Source organism: Lytechinus variegatus, chromosome 17 (genome assembly GCF_018143015.1).
Source record: "Lytechinus variegatus isolate NC3 chromosome 17, Lvar_3.0, whole genome shotgun sequence".
Lineage (NCBI taxonomy): Eukaryota > Metazoa > Echinodermata > Echinoidea > Temnopleuroida > Toxopneustidae > Lytechinus > Lytechinus variegatus.
In genome coordinates this window covers 26,563,182-26,577,706 of record NC_054756.1, presented here as the reverse complement: position 1 = coordinate 26,577,706, position 14,525 = coordinate 26,563,182, and the positions used below count along the sequence as shown (strand labels likewise).

Below are 14,525 nucleotides of genomic sequence, written 5' to 3'. Positions count from 1 at the left end.
GGAACTTCGGGCTGAAAGCGATTTTATCTGAGCAAAATCGAGTGAAATTCACCTTTTAAAATGCTGAAAATTTCCACAAAGTAAGGATATTATTGAATTCCATATTTTAGCAAAGTTTTGTGAAAACAGTTTTGTGCACGCCGTCATGAATATGCTTGATGACGTCATGACCCTAATTTCCCTTATCTTATTATTTCATATTTAAATATAAGTATGTGTGTGTGTGTGTGTGTGTGGGGGGGGGTATGTACCGTTGTAACAAAATAAGTTGCAGCAATTATTCAGTAGTCAATGCATTTTGCTTCATTTTGTGAAGGACAGAATTCGAGGAAATGCAATTTTATACAATGAAAAAAAAAGAACAATTATGACATAATCAGGTTGCATATCAATTTATGTTTCATCAAATTAATGTCAAAATTAAAAGTGTCATACTTTTGTCATAATTATCTTGACCAACTTTAATGAGATTTTCAATGTTTTGTTTATCTGATTTTACTTATCTGTTCAAATCGCATTATTTTTCAGCCTGTTGTACCGCCTTCAACCTGCATACTAATAACTTTTTTTGACAGCCAACGAACATAGACGGCAGCAAAACTGGCCGTGTTGTTTCATTGAAAAATAGAAATGAGAAATTACAAAAAAATATACTGCACAAAAGTTCGAAAGCGATTACTTATTATTTTTTTTAGTTGTCATAGAAAAGTTGACCATTTTACTAGCAACACTGCAACATACGGCTGCCCTTCTCATTTGCGCATCAACGCAAACGTATAAAGTAATCACTTTTCTATTCTATGTGTCTCTTTTATTTCAGATGAAGACAGCATTGCCGAGTGCTCTGCACATCCTGGTCAATTTAACTTTTTTACTTCAGAAGTGATATGCTACGGTAAGGATATTACCATTACCATAATTACTAGGGGGATCATTTCCAATAGAATCGTGTGTTAAAATGGCACTGTTGAAAATAATAATAAAAAAAGTTGAAATTCGTGGGTCGGATGCTTACCACCAGTGGAGATATATGTCTGACATTCCATATCTGACCAGAAAAGGGTACTTCGACCAATTCATTTGAAATCGGCTGATATGAATGCATCTCTTGACCGGATCATAGTCATCACGTGAAACAGTAAAGTGACCCTAATACTTCCGCGGCCCCAAATAGTTCCAGAGTCATCAATATTTCTTCCAAAAAGGTTCCTAAATCAAATTCCCAATTTGTGCAAAATTATGAAGCTCAGTAGTTGCCTTCCCTATAATAAGTATTAGATGGTAAATCATATTCATACACTTTTGTTAATCAGCAATATCAAATTAAAAAATGAAATTTTGGTTGGGTCGAATGAATATCTTGTGCCTTCGTGGCACCTAGGATACGATACCCAATGCCGAGGGTTAGAGCCTAGAGAACCATGTACTTTTAGGAGATGGAATGACAACGAAATGCAAATTAATCTATGTAGCTTCCACTTTTTAAATAAGTAGAAATTTTTTTTACCGGTGCACTGTACAGTGCGTATATAAAAAACGGGACAGATTTGAAAAGTCTATAAAACTTTTGTTTCAAATTATGATATTTTTATTTTGGTGTTAATAGTTGCTCTAAGGTCTTATCTTTTAATTGCAATTAAAAAAAGAAATTTTGTTCATGCTTGAGCGAACACGGGACGTTTTTGTTGGGGGCTCAAAAAGAGGCTTTCGCCAGAATATGAGTAATATGATGATCAAACTTCTTGCTAATCAGGAGACTTCCTCTTGACTTTTTCATTATCTGTGCCACAATTTTCGAATTATGCCGTCAAATTTCATTTACAAATTTATTTATTCAATTGAATTATCTTGTTTTTTTCATTTTAACGTCTCTTACCATTTAATTTTCCTTCATAGGTAACTGAGAAAAGAAGATTTTTTCCAACCCAAGCAAGAAGATTTGAATTATTAATTGGGAAAACTTGAGATTATTCAAATACCTTTATTACGTGAAACAAAATATGTTATGTACCTTTAAAGACATGACTCTGTTTTTCAAGGAGTCATTGATTCCTTGATCAAGTTTAATTGCTTGACAGGAAACACAAGAAGGAATTCATGTTTTTCAATAACAATGGTGTATTGAGTCAATTTTGAAGGAGCTAGATATGGCAGATCGGGTAAAATCTATTAAAAAGTTGTGAGTGAGCGAAGTGAGCACGCAAATATTCCCACTTTTTTATTACAATATCAAATTTTGTGAAAGATTTTGACATAATATTAAAAAAATAATATCATATCTTACTTGATACTTTTCCTTTTATTTCCTGTCCACTTTTTTTCTTGGTCATGATTTTTTTTATTGAGGGGGGGGGGGGGGCATCTCGAGCGCCCGCCCATCTGTATGACACTGTTCAAAAGGCACCATAACCTTTGTAGCACACAATGAATGGATTTTTAAAAAAAATCCACGCGCTCCCATAATTCGGTTGAAACAAAATTGTTTTAGCTTGAAGAAGGAATATTCAAACCTAACAGAGAGCATATTAAAAAGAAACAACAGAATAATTCTAGCAAATAAATAGATATGAAAATAAATTTTGACCGCATGATTTGAAAATTATGGCAAAGATAATGAAAAGGTTAAGAGGAAGTCTGCTGATTAGTAAGACTATGCCATTGTGACGCAAGCTTCCATTTCAACCCCAGACAAAAGCATTCCGTGTTCGCTCAAGCATGAACGAAACTATCTTTTTATGACATGGTCACATTTGTTCTACGGCGGCCGTACGGTGAGTCGAAAACAGCCATTTTAACATTTTTTTGTCCAACTACATACAGCTGGTTTGAATCAAAATTGATAAAACGGCTGTTTTCGACTCGCCGTACGGCCGCCGTAGAACAAATGTTATCATGGTATTACTAGCATTTGAAAGATAAGACATTAGAGCACCTATTAGCACCAAAATATAGACATCATAATTTGAAACATGAATTTTATAGACTTTTCAAATCTGTTCCGTTTTTTTTATACGCACTGTGTAGCCTTTGATGGTGCCAGTTTCATTGGAAAGCTGAAAAGTGACTGGATTAAAATAGCTAATCGGGGACATCTTCAATTTTATTGATCACAAAAAGTGATTATTAAACACAAAAAGAAAGCCCTGAAATTGCCATAGTGGGCGACGTTTTGTTTGATTTCGTACAGTTTCAAAATGTGAAAAACCCTCAGAATTTGACAATTTTAACTCATCATTTACAATTTTTCACACACTTCCGCATTACTGACACATAAAATTAGTCTTGAGGCGTTAAATCTATTTGTTGTGTTATATGATAACGGCCGCATAAAGTCTGTCGGGTAATTTCAAACCATATCTGAATAAATTTGCAACATTTAATTTCGCTTTCCAAGGTAAAAGGTAAAGGGCCATGAACCAATGTTAAAAGAACTTATTTTTATCGTTTCTGTAGAGAGTGGATATCTTGGATGTTACCCTCGTGATTTACCGGAGTTAACTGATCTTGAAGAGCCTTGGATAAACTCTGCTGACATAGAAACCGAAGTGACGATACCTGACTGCATTACCTGGTGCAATCGCTCTGAAAATGCCTATACCTATGCTGCGGTATACAGAGGTGGCACTTGCCTCTGTGGGAATGCATCGCTGGCCATTAATCAGTCTGCCAGCGTTGAAGAATCGATGTGCAACAGAAGATGTACCGGAAGACGCATTAACAACTGCGGAGGTCTTTTTCATGTCGCTCTCTTCGATAGTAAGAATGAGACCTATTTATTTTCCTTCTGCTCCCCGTGTCTACCCTGATACACATAGAGGTTTTGTGGCTCAGTGGATAAGTCTACGGACTTTGAACTAGAAGATCCGGGTCCGAATCCCACTACACGCGTCCTTTGACAGAGCGTTAATCTAAAAATGTTGAAATTATATAATTTTTATTCATAATTTACCCTAAACAGTTTGGTAGCTAGTAAGGAAATTGATGATGTCACACACTGTTATTGCTATTGCTTTTTTTTCAAAACTATATGATTATGTTGGAAATAACCCTTTCCCGGCCCCTCTGCTATGAGCGTCCGCCTCATGAATGGGAGGTCATGGGTTCGATGCTTGGGCCGAGTAATACCAAAGAATATAAAAAATTTCCCAAATCAATCGTGGTCAAGTTTGGGTACGTTTCAGACCATTTTGAGCATGTCAAGAATTTGCGCGCGAACAGGTATGTGTGCGCGTTCTTGCACCTACCATCAGTATACAAATAGCGAATAGGCATGATTGTGATGGTGCGAGATTTCGCATGAGGTGAAAGAAAGATGCTCTATTCAACAAGGCGTTAGCCGAGTTGAATAGAGCGTTTCTTTCTTTCACCGAATGCGAAATCTCGCACCATTGCACGAATAAGAATATTCGCTATTTGTGTTGTACAACGCCTCGGAATCTAGCGAAAATATGAAAAAAGAAAAGTTTTTCCCTCCAGTAATCTATGGAAAAGGAGCAAAAATATTGAAAGCGAAAAGCAAAATCCCACAAGCCGGGCCCACAAGCGCACATGATCTTGGACAGCAATGCGCATTTAGCCAGCGGGTTGTACGCGCATTGTCATCTTATTCAATGAAATCGCATTGTGACGTCACCTCCTAAAGCCGTGCAATGGTACATTTTGGATGGTACGTCTTGTGTGCAACGGTAGGAATGTGTGACATTCAGCCTCCCATTTGATCGCGTACAACAAGCTAAGTAGGCGTTGTACAATATGCATCATCGAGTCGTCATTCATTTTATGAATTTTTTTTTTATTGTCCATTATCTTCTGATTAATTTGATACCTCATTCAGCCTCTAACGACCAATAATACGGGAATGCGCGTCCATTCAAATCTGCATTACACGCGCGTGCAAACTCGCAAAAATATGCCTATATATAAAATTCACTGTAGCTCTTCAGGGAGTCCGTTGACCCCAAGTTTTTCCTCATTCTTGGATATATTCAAAACCCCATCTGGAGATTGCGTAGTTACGTCAAGATTACGTTAGAAATGAAAATTACACATTTTCGCAATTACGTCAACGTATTTATGTATATTTGACTGTATCTTCGTTATTAGTGGTCGATTTTCTCTCAAATTTTGATATGATGTAGTAAAGACAATTCCCTACAAATAACGTGGAATAATTGTAACTTTTGACCGCAGCATCAATGTGTTGTGACCTGTTTAAGTTTTTGCAAATTTTTTCTGGACCGAATTTTTGAGAATTTTTTTCAAGGAAATGTGTTATTAATCAAATCTAGGGTCTTGCTGAAAATTTCAAGCCCACTTGCTTCGCGGTTTTTATGTAGGACATTTTTTGTAACTTTGTCGGAACATTTTAAGGGGTAATTTTAACAATGTAAAACATCATATATGTCTTTTTTTTAGTAAACGCTGCAATATTGAAATGCTATTGGGTTGTAAGCATTCATTCCGGACATTTTGCGGAAATTTCCATATTTTTTTTTCTATTTGGTCATTTTTACTACATATAACGTATATCAAATTTTCAGGTACCTTCTGTGAAGTGAAAATTTTTGCAATTGAGTCAATTACACATATATCGAAATTTTACGGGAAAATTGCTGGTATTTGAATCTTTTACCAATTTCGGTCATTTTCGGTAATGAGATATCATGACGGACCACCTAATTCGTCCTCATGACGAATTAAAATCTAATTATTATTATTATTGTTATCAGGGTTCGACTTCTTGTTGAACATGAGCAATCACCGTCAGATTATTGTTTAATTAGATTCCCTTTTATCATGATATTCATTCCCGGGTCTCGACCCGGGTCTCGATCGCTCACAGCCCGTGTCCCTAAAGAGGTCCCATAAAACCAGTTCGTCTATGTTGTTATCTAGTTGATAAAATCGTGTACTCATTATATGCAATTTATGTATATATTTACTTGATTATAATGTGATGAAATCCACAACAAGTCGCCAGGGAAGGTTCTCTATAAATAGCCAAATAGTAATTTGGCCTTCAAAAAAAATCTTTAATAGGTTACTGATAATTCTTCTTATTTGTAGTGTCAACTTTGTAACGTTGAATAAAAAAACAAGACAAAAGTTTATTTGACAAAAGTTTTAGCGGACTGCATGGAATTTTCTGGAGATCGCACAGTTGCACATGTCATGCTTGAGTGAACTTAGAACTTCAAACACAGTTTCTTAGTTTGTGAAGTTCTCGCCATGGGGGGAGGGGCAGTTAAATATACTGCTGTACACACGCGTAACCGAGGTCATATTTTAGCGACAAATTATTTAGGGGCCAAAATGTGTAAATAAAGCCCGTGAAAAAACTTGTTCAGGGGTTTATTTTGCACACAGAGAACAACTCGTTTAGGAGGTGTTTGGAAATTACTTGGTCACGCGTGTGTATATATTTGACTGACCTCCCCCCCCGCCCGGGGTTCTCGCGTAGTTTCTACTACATCTGCATGCAATCAAGTACTTTTATGTGTAAATGGTGATCTATTTTGACATCATTTTAAAGCGTAGAATGTGCATTTTCTACTCAAAATAATTCAAATACTAATTTTGGGCGACTTATTAGTGGTTTTGGGGCTGCTGGTCACAAAATATTGTTATCAGTCGACGCTTACCGAAAGGACCTAGCTTCAGTTTTGATAATACCCATTATAACTTCCAAAATTGTATTTTTAGATTTTTATTCTCTGTCGGGACACCGTGGCCTGATTAAAGCTATTGATAATAATAAAAATGATAAAATAGATTTATTTAACCAGGGAAGCCGCTTCACTTCTAAGAACTCACACCGAGCCTTACTTTTATTATTACCCCGGCTTTAGCTGGGCTGCCTAGGCGCTCAAGCATTCAGGGAATTTCTTCCTACCGGGTACCCATTCACCTAACCTGGGTTGAGTGCAGCACAATGTCGATAAATTTCTTGCTGAAGGAAATTACGCCATGGCTGGGATTCGAACCCACGACCCTCTGTTTCAAAGTCAGAAGACTAATCCACTGGGCCACAACGCTCCATTATTGAGATCACTATAACATGTATAAGGAGATCCTCCTATTGGCACTGTAAACAAGATTTGTGATGTCACACGTGTACAAATTTTCCCTTTCGACAATGAATGCATATTCCCCATCCATAACTTTTTGGCTTATACTTATCATATGACAAACAATTCGTCCATGTGAAACCTCTATTACATTATCCTCTCATAAAAAGAACACTTGATCTTACTCCTTTCCATCCTGTGAAGTTTCCCCAACGTTGTTGAAAATGAAGTATAGAAATTCAAGGGGAAGTTTACCTAACAAAAGGTTTATCGTAAAAATAGCAGGAAAATACCAAAAATATTGACGAATGTTTGAGAAAAAATCTATCGAAGAAATGAAAATTAATAAGAATTTAAATTGTTTGATTTGAGACGTCATATGCGAGCAGCATTCCTTTAATATAGTAAATGGTTAAAAATCAATGTAATTTCATTTTCACAGAAAATTGAAAATTGTTATTACTGTACATTTTGTGTATCAATAGACAAATAATTTCACACCGATCAAAAGAAAATTAGTCATCAGGAGCTATAAAATAAAATTCATGAGTTTTTATAAACATAAAATATCGGGCAGCTGCTCGTTTATGACGTCAAAACAAAAAACAAAATTTAAAATTCTAATAACTTTCGTAACCTTTAACGAATTTTCCTCAAACCTTCAACAATATTTTTTATCATTCTTTTGCTATTTTGTTTTACAACAAACTTTGCTTCCGGGCAATCTTCCCCTTTAAAATGAAAAGCAATAAGGCCGAAAACCAGAAAAATAGGGGGAAACGAAAAAAAAAGAAGAAAGGAAAGTGTGAAAAAAGAGGAAAGGTAAATTTGGAAAAGACAACAATATATTGAACCTGCATGTACTTCAGGCCAGCAGAGAAATAAAAAGGACTCTAGCAAAAGATAATATGTGTTAAATCGCATCATTTTTTTTTTCTAGTCGAGACTTCTCCCGAGGCAGATGGCACAATATATGCTGGATTCGGCACCACCGAGTCGAGTTGGGATTTCGATAACTCGACTCTTTACCCTGAAACATCATCGACGTCATCTCTGTCTGGGAATGACGTGTGTAATCAGAAGACAGAAGTACAGCATTTCAAAGGTAGGAATGAATGGGTCCACTTCATTCTTACATTATTATCCAAGAAAATTGAAAAATTGTACCATTCATACAAAAACAAAAAACAACAAAATAAATGGGTATAGTGATTGACATCATCGACTCTCCCATTTGCATATCAATGAGTTGTGCATATTAAAGGTCAAGTCCACCCCAGGAAAATGTTGATTTGAATTAATAGAAAAAAAATGAAACCAGCATATTGCTGAAAATTTCATCAAAATCGGATGTAAAATAAGAAAGTCATGGCATTTTAAAATTTCGCTTATTTTTCATAAAAACAGTGATGCACAACTCATTAACATGCAAATGTGTCAGTTGATGTTTATCACTCACTATTTCTTTTGTTTTTATTGTTTGAATTACACATTATTTCATTTTTACAGATTTAACTAGAAGGACCAACTTGACTGAACCACATAGTATTAAACAATGCTAATTCCACATGTTCAGGGAGGAACCATAATTGTTTGACTTGACAATGAGGAGAAAATTAGAATATTTCATATTTCATATAATAAAATACAAGAGAAATAATGAGTGGATGACGTCATCAGTCTCCTCATTTGCATACCAGCCAGTGCATATAAGTGTTTTGTGAAAATAAGCGAAACTTTAAAATGTCATAACTTTCTCATTACACAGCCGATTTTTATGAAATTTTTAGTATTTTGCTTGTTGGATTTTTCTTTTTTTATTTGAATCAACTTTTTGTTGGGGATGGACTTGTCCTTTGATTACTGTTTTGTGAAAGTATATACAAATTTGAAATGTCATAACTTTTATCGTAAGGTCCATATTCTGTAATGCCTGATTGATTTTCTCTATCGAATGAGATCAACTTTTGATCCGGGGTGGACTTAACCTTTTTTAACGAAGTCGTTTGGGAGATTAGGCGGTGTTTTCCTTATGTAGGCCTATTTTCTTTTGCGTCGCAGTTGTAAATGTTCATACAAGACTTTTCGCCCTCTTTTATACAGATTGTGGATTTCTAGGATGCTATCCCTTTCATTTATCAGAGTTAACGAACCTTGAAACTCCTTTTGGAATCACATATGACATTCATGACATGACGATACCAAACTGCATTACCTGGTGTGAGCGATCTGGAAAGGCCTATCTCTACGCTGGTGTACTTACTGGTGCCACATGTCTATGTGGGAGTCCATTCATTGTCGTTGACCCGTCTGCTCGGGTACCTGAAACATTGTGTAATTCGCCATGTATCGGACGAAGGAGTGAATTTTGTGGAGGCCCATCTCACGTTGCTCTTTTCAACAGTAAGAATTCTATCCATTTCTCCTTCTAATACCGTTTTCAGTGATGAACTCGTGATTTTTTTGTCTCCACCGGCCTAAAATAGTCCGCCGCACAACAAGCGTTCAGTATCTGTAGTAGATCCGCGCTACTTTTACGATGGCGTTGGCATTCTGGTGCATAGTAGTAGGTTTCATGAATCATAGCATGAAGAAAAGGTTATGCATAATATCCATGTGATGATAGTGAAAACAATATGCATGAACTGGAAGAATATGTCCTCCAGTTTTCGTACGAACCTTCGTAATGAAGGCTATCCAGTATTACGTCACGAACTTCAGGTTCGTCGAAAATCACCACTAAGGCTTGCATTTTGCAATAAATTTGAATAATGAGATTAAGCGCTGGTTCTCAAGCAAAAAAGTACTCAACTGGATATCAATGTAATGTTGGATGTATTGGGAGACATGTTGAAAAAAAGAAAGACAAAAAAAAAAAACCATGCACATGCTTTTCCCATTTAATCGCACGTTTTTTTTTCACATTTTGTACATCCAGTCGAGACAACCCGCACACCATCAATATTGCCGGGCACTTACCCTTACCCTACCGTGATGACGGAAACGTATAATTGTACTCGAACGACAGAAGTACAATACTCCCAAGGTAAGATATCTAGAAAAGTAAGAACTCATGAGGGGTTGCAATCAATCGGAAATATTCTGTTGCAATCTTACAACTGATTGATCAATTTTAACAATGCCAAATCAGATTTCTCTCTCTTTGTTTCATGGAGCAGATTAGCAATCAATCGCAAATTTACAATTAATGGCATGTACGCTTGATTTTTGGAATGAAAATAGACTTGCAATTGAATTATTTCCCATTACTGAGAACCAAACTGATGAAGTCTAAGTTCTGTAACAGTCGGCAGACCTTTATTGGGGGGGTGTTCCAGCCAAAAATTAACGTTTATTGATGAGTATGAATATAAAGGATAATTAAATGAACAAGTCTTTAATGAAATGGAAAGTACAGCGAGTGATGTAGAACTGTTCCTTTAATAATGTTTTGAACCCTTTTGTATTTAGTACATGTATTTATTTCAGATCTCTTCGTAAAATTCCTTTTGCATGCATATTTTTATTTTGGGGGTATATATTCAAAATGAACTTTTGCTTGGCAAGCGCCTTGAACGTCTTCGCACTGCGGAAAATGTGTGCGCTTAAGAAATCACTATCATTATTATTATTATCATGATTATACCCGATTTTATTTTGTTTTTCAACTTTAATACGGCGTTTGAAGTTTCGCTCGTTATTTCGGTGAAATTTCTCTACCAAGATATCCATCTTTAGCTGCAAGCTCCCACAGAGCTGTTTTTTTTGATCCGCCTTGTATAGTCAATGCGATGCAGGATTTGTTTAGAGGCCATTGGATTAAATTGATTATTGCTATGTGAGTCAATCATATTGCGGTGTCATGTCGGAGTTTCACTTGAATCATGTCAGTACAAATGACCTTTATTTCTAGGTGCTCTGGGCCCTGTAAAAAAGCTTCCCTTGTAAAAAAGGAACATACAGTACCATGGTATTACTATGGTATTACCATAGTATTACCATAGTATCCATGGTAAATTCATTTGTACTATAGTACTATCACAGAAGTACCATACGGATTCGGAAAGTACTATTTGAGAATACACAAGTACCATAATACCATAGTAATATCATAGTAATACCATAGTAATGCCATTGTAATGTACCATAGACTGTGGTACATTACTACACTCTAAAAACACTGAGTAAAATTTTTTACCCAATATTGGGTGGGAAGGAAACATGCATGTTTCCTGGGTACAAATTTACCCCGTATTGGGCTATTTCAACGCAACTTTGCGTTAAATTTACAAAATATTAAGTATCTTTTTACCCAACCCACATGCATGTTCCCATTTTACCCTATACTGGGTAAATCTTTTTTTAGAGTGTAGCAATGCCATGATACTGTATGGAACATTTTAAAAAGGGTTAGCAATTTATCGCAAGGCTATACGATTGGTTGCATTGATTACGCATATTGTGTATGGTCGATCGGAAAGCTAAGCTACATGATCAGTTGCTACGTTCTGTGTTACTGGGCCCTGATGTACATTACAAACTCGCTAATTGGGTAATTGAGTGAGTTGACGTTATATATTTTATTTAGGCTCCTCACTTTTTTTACATTTTGTAGTGTACCTTACGCTTAAAAACTTATGTTAGATACTTAATTTTATCATTGATACACTATGTTTATGACCACATTTGTTACGTATATTATGATATTTGTTTTAAAAGTGGAATCAATAAAAAAAAATATATATATATATATATACATATATATATATATGTATATATATATATTAAATGCTTTTGTTTTTCTTTTAATCCGTTAAAACAATGGAAATAATGTATTTGGAAGAGGTTGCTGCAATAACATTTTATTTTTTCATTTGTTATATTTTTTACAGGAGGGCGAATTGGTTTGATCGTCGTAGTCGCAATTATTTTGCTGTATGCAGTTGTTGTTACTTTCTTACTTATTCGACAAAGGTAATTTTATATTCATGCAATGAAAAAAATATATGACGTACAATAGCAGTTTTGAATCCACATTTTGATTTGAATTTATTTTTCCACTGTTGATATATTTTACAATAATAAAAAACATGCATGATAAACTTGAAATAATAAAGTTACATAAACGTGGTAAATGTGAGCGTGACTGGAAAAAAGTGAAGTATTCAGTGACTCATATAAAATAAGTCGGAAAAGAAGTTTCTGCGGAAATCAAAAGTGGTTGAACCTAAATTCAACCAACAACCAAGGCTTTTCTTTTTTAGGTCCCTTAAACATACAAGCAGTAAAATGATTTTCATGATTAAATTTTCAATTTCATTCTCTCATTTAATTTCGCATGGACCACTTGGTTTAGCAATCTCTTAATTTTGTATAAGTTGAAATTATATCTATCATAAAAAAATAAAATTATATCTTTTTTCAAATTATTTCATGGTTCAAAATTACTCTAAAACTTATCATGAGAGACATAGGTGCAAATTTAAATAACAGTAAACTTGAATTCCTCTTTTCGCCCATTTAAAACACATCAGATTTTTTTAAGAATGCGTATTCATTCTTAGTAATTATATTAATACACCACATGATATTGATGTTTCATGTAATATCATTGACCTGTCAATGGTATTCTCTGTTCAATGCAGTCATCAATGTCATAAATAAAAATCACTTAGCGTATAAATGACACTGAAAATTTTGTTCTTAGTATGGGAGAAGACAAAGTAATTGACAAATGACTTGTTCGGTTAACAGCGCCACAAGTTTGTTACAGTAGTTAAGTGATATCACATTTTCCCTTATCATGTTTATGAATAGACGCAAGGGGCCAAGTTCCATGAGTATGAAAACTGTAGAAAAGGGACATGATCCTTCCATGGACCTACAGCCAAGACCTGTGGGAGACGGAACACACTAGGACGACTGTCATCTCAACAACTTTGTCGAAGAGTCCAGGGAAGTCTTTCATGAAAGGACTTGCCGGACGTTTAATCCGACAAGCCATATTTTATCATACAGTTACTGTAGTAACAGTACCACTCAGCCAATCAGAATCAAGGAAAGTTGTCAGATCAGACAACTTGTCGGACAACTATGTTGATGAAACGCTCCTTAGAAAACAGCGCGTGACCGCAGAAGCACAACCTGGTTCGGTTTACGCAGTGGCGAAATGAGCAAATAATTTTGACCTTTTTAAAACAAAAATCAAATTTGATTAAAGATTTTGACATAATGCTCAGAAATTAATATCGTATTTCACCTTCTCTTCTCTTTTCTTTAATTTTTTTTTCTTAGTCATGAACCCCCCCCCCCCATATCTCTCCGCCACTGACTCTATACGAGAATCAGAATGTTCGAATTCCATCGAAACAACCAGTGGTGCTTAAAGTTAGTGAACCACATCAGAAAATCGTTGTATATAAAGTGTTCAAGTTTTGGAATTGTCATTATGAAGTCAAGTAATAAAATATTACATTCAATAAAGTTTTTGTTGTTCTTGACTTCCCGAACATTGTAGTGTTGTTGCCTGCATTGAACACTCGGCATTGAGGAGTGCATTTTGTGGTGGGGTTCATTATTATTTTTTTAGCACAACTTTATTGGACGGAATGTACAAAATGGTTTCATTGCCGAATCAAGCAACTTTAAAGAGAAAGTTCACCCTCACGAAAATTTAATTGTAAAAATAAAAAAAATGGTTAATGGTGAAGTTTGAGGCAAATTTAAGATATCATGTATAAAAAAATATTAGAAATTTGATTTTTGTTTATCTGTGAAGTCATATACGAGCACCTTCCTTTCATATGCAGTTAAAGACAATGACATACCATTTACCTTAAAAAATAGGAAATTGTCTTTATGGACCCTCAGTATATCAACAGATAAATAATTTTTACACCATTTTTCCGAAAAAAATGTTCTCATCATGAACCATTAAAGTTAAACTTTGTATAAAGGAGCTTTAAACAGAAGCTCCTTGACATAATAAAAATCACCTATTAATGTTCTGTTTTTCTATAGTTCTTATTCTCTCTCCCCTAAACCTTTCGAGCAACATACCTGTCTCCACAGGCGTCGATCCTGGGGGGGGGGGGGCAAACATATCGTTTTGCCCCCCCAATAATCCCGCATGTGCTAAAAATAAAATGAGATTGTAATGTTACACAGAAATCAGCAAGCGAGATTGAGATACACAACTCGTTTTTCGTCTAAAATCGTGCTCAAAATGTCCACTTTTCAGATTGGAATATAACAAAATTTCAGCTCGCGTTTCGCGCTCGCATCATTTCTGTAACAAAAAAAACATACTTTTCATGATTAAATAGAATAAATATGGTCCCGCTTTCAGTTCTAAACCTCAAAAGAACTCCCACTTCGATGTGCAATAATCTTTTGTTGGATATATATATCTTGTCCATTAAACTCATTTTTTTCAGCTCGAAATATCAAAATTTTCAG

The 14,525-nt window shown here is 35.2% G+C and overlaps 1 protein-coding gene across 1 annotated transcript; it reads left to right on the top strand.

The window, feature by feature from the left end:
- The first annotated feature begins 291 nt into the window (after window positions 1-291).
- LOC121430601 (WSC domain-containing protein 2-like) lies at window positions 292-13,763 on the top strand. The gene is made up of 8 exons (XM_041627919.1): window positions 292-310; window positions 821-895; window positions 3,454-3,756; window positions 8,008-8,172; window positions 9,171-9,470; window positions 10,006-10,113; window positions 11,960-12,041; window positions 12,885-13,763. Exons 1-8 carry the CDS (start codon window positions 292-294, stop codon window positions 12,982-12,984), a joined length of 1,152 nt encoding a protein of 383 aa, XP_041483853.1. The 3' UTR covers window positions 12,985-13,763.
- The last annotated feature ends 762 nt before the right edge of the window (window positions 13,764-14,525 follow it).

Bases quoted from the DNA above. Each gene is read 5' to 3' on its own strand.
- LOC121430601 (XM_041627919.1), top strand. The intron at 3,757-8,007 runs GTAAGAATGAGA...TTTTTTTTCTAG, and splicing joins TCATGTCGCTCTCTTCGATA to TCGAGACTTCTCCCGAGGCA. The intron at 9,471-10,005 runs GTAAGAATTCTA...TTGTACATCCAG, and splicing joins TCACGTTGCTCTTTTCAACA to TCGAGACAACCCGCACACCA.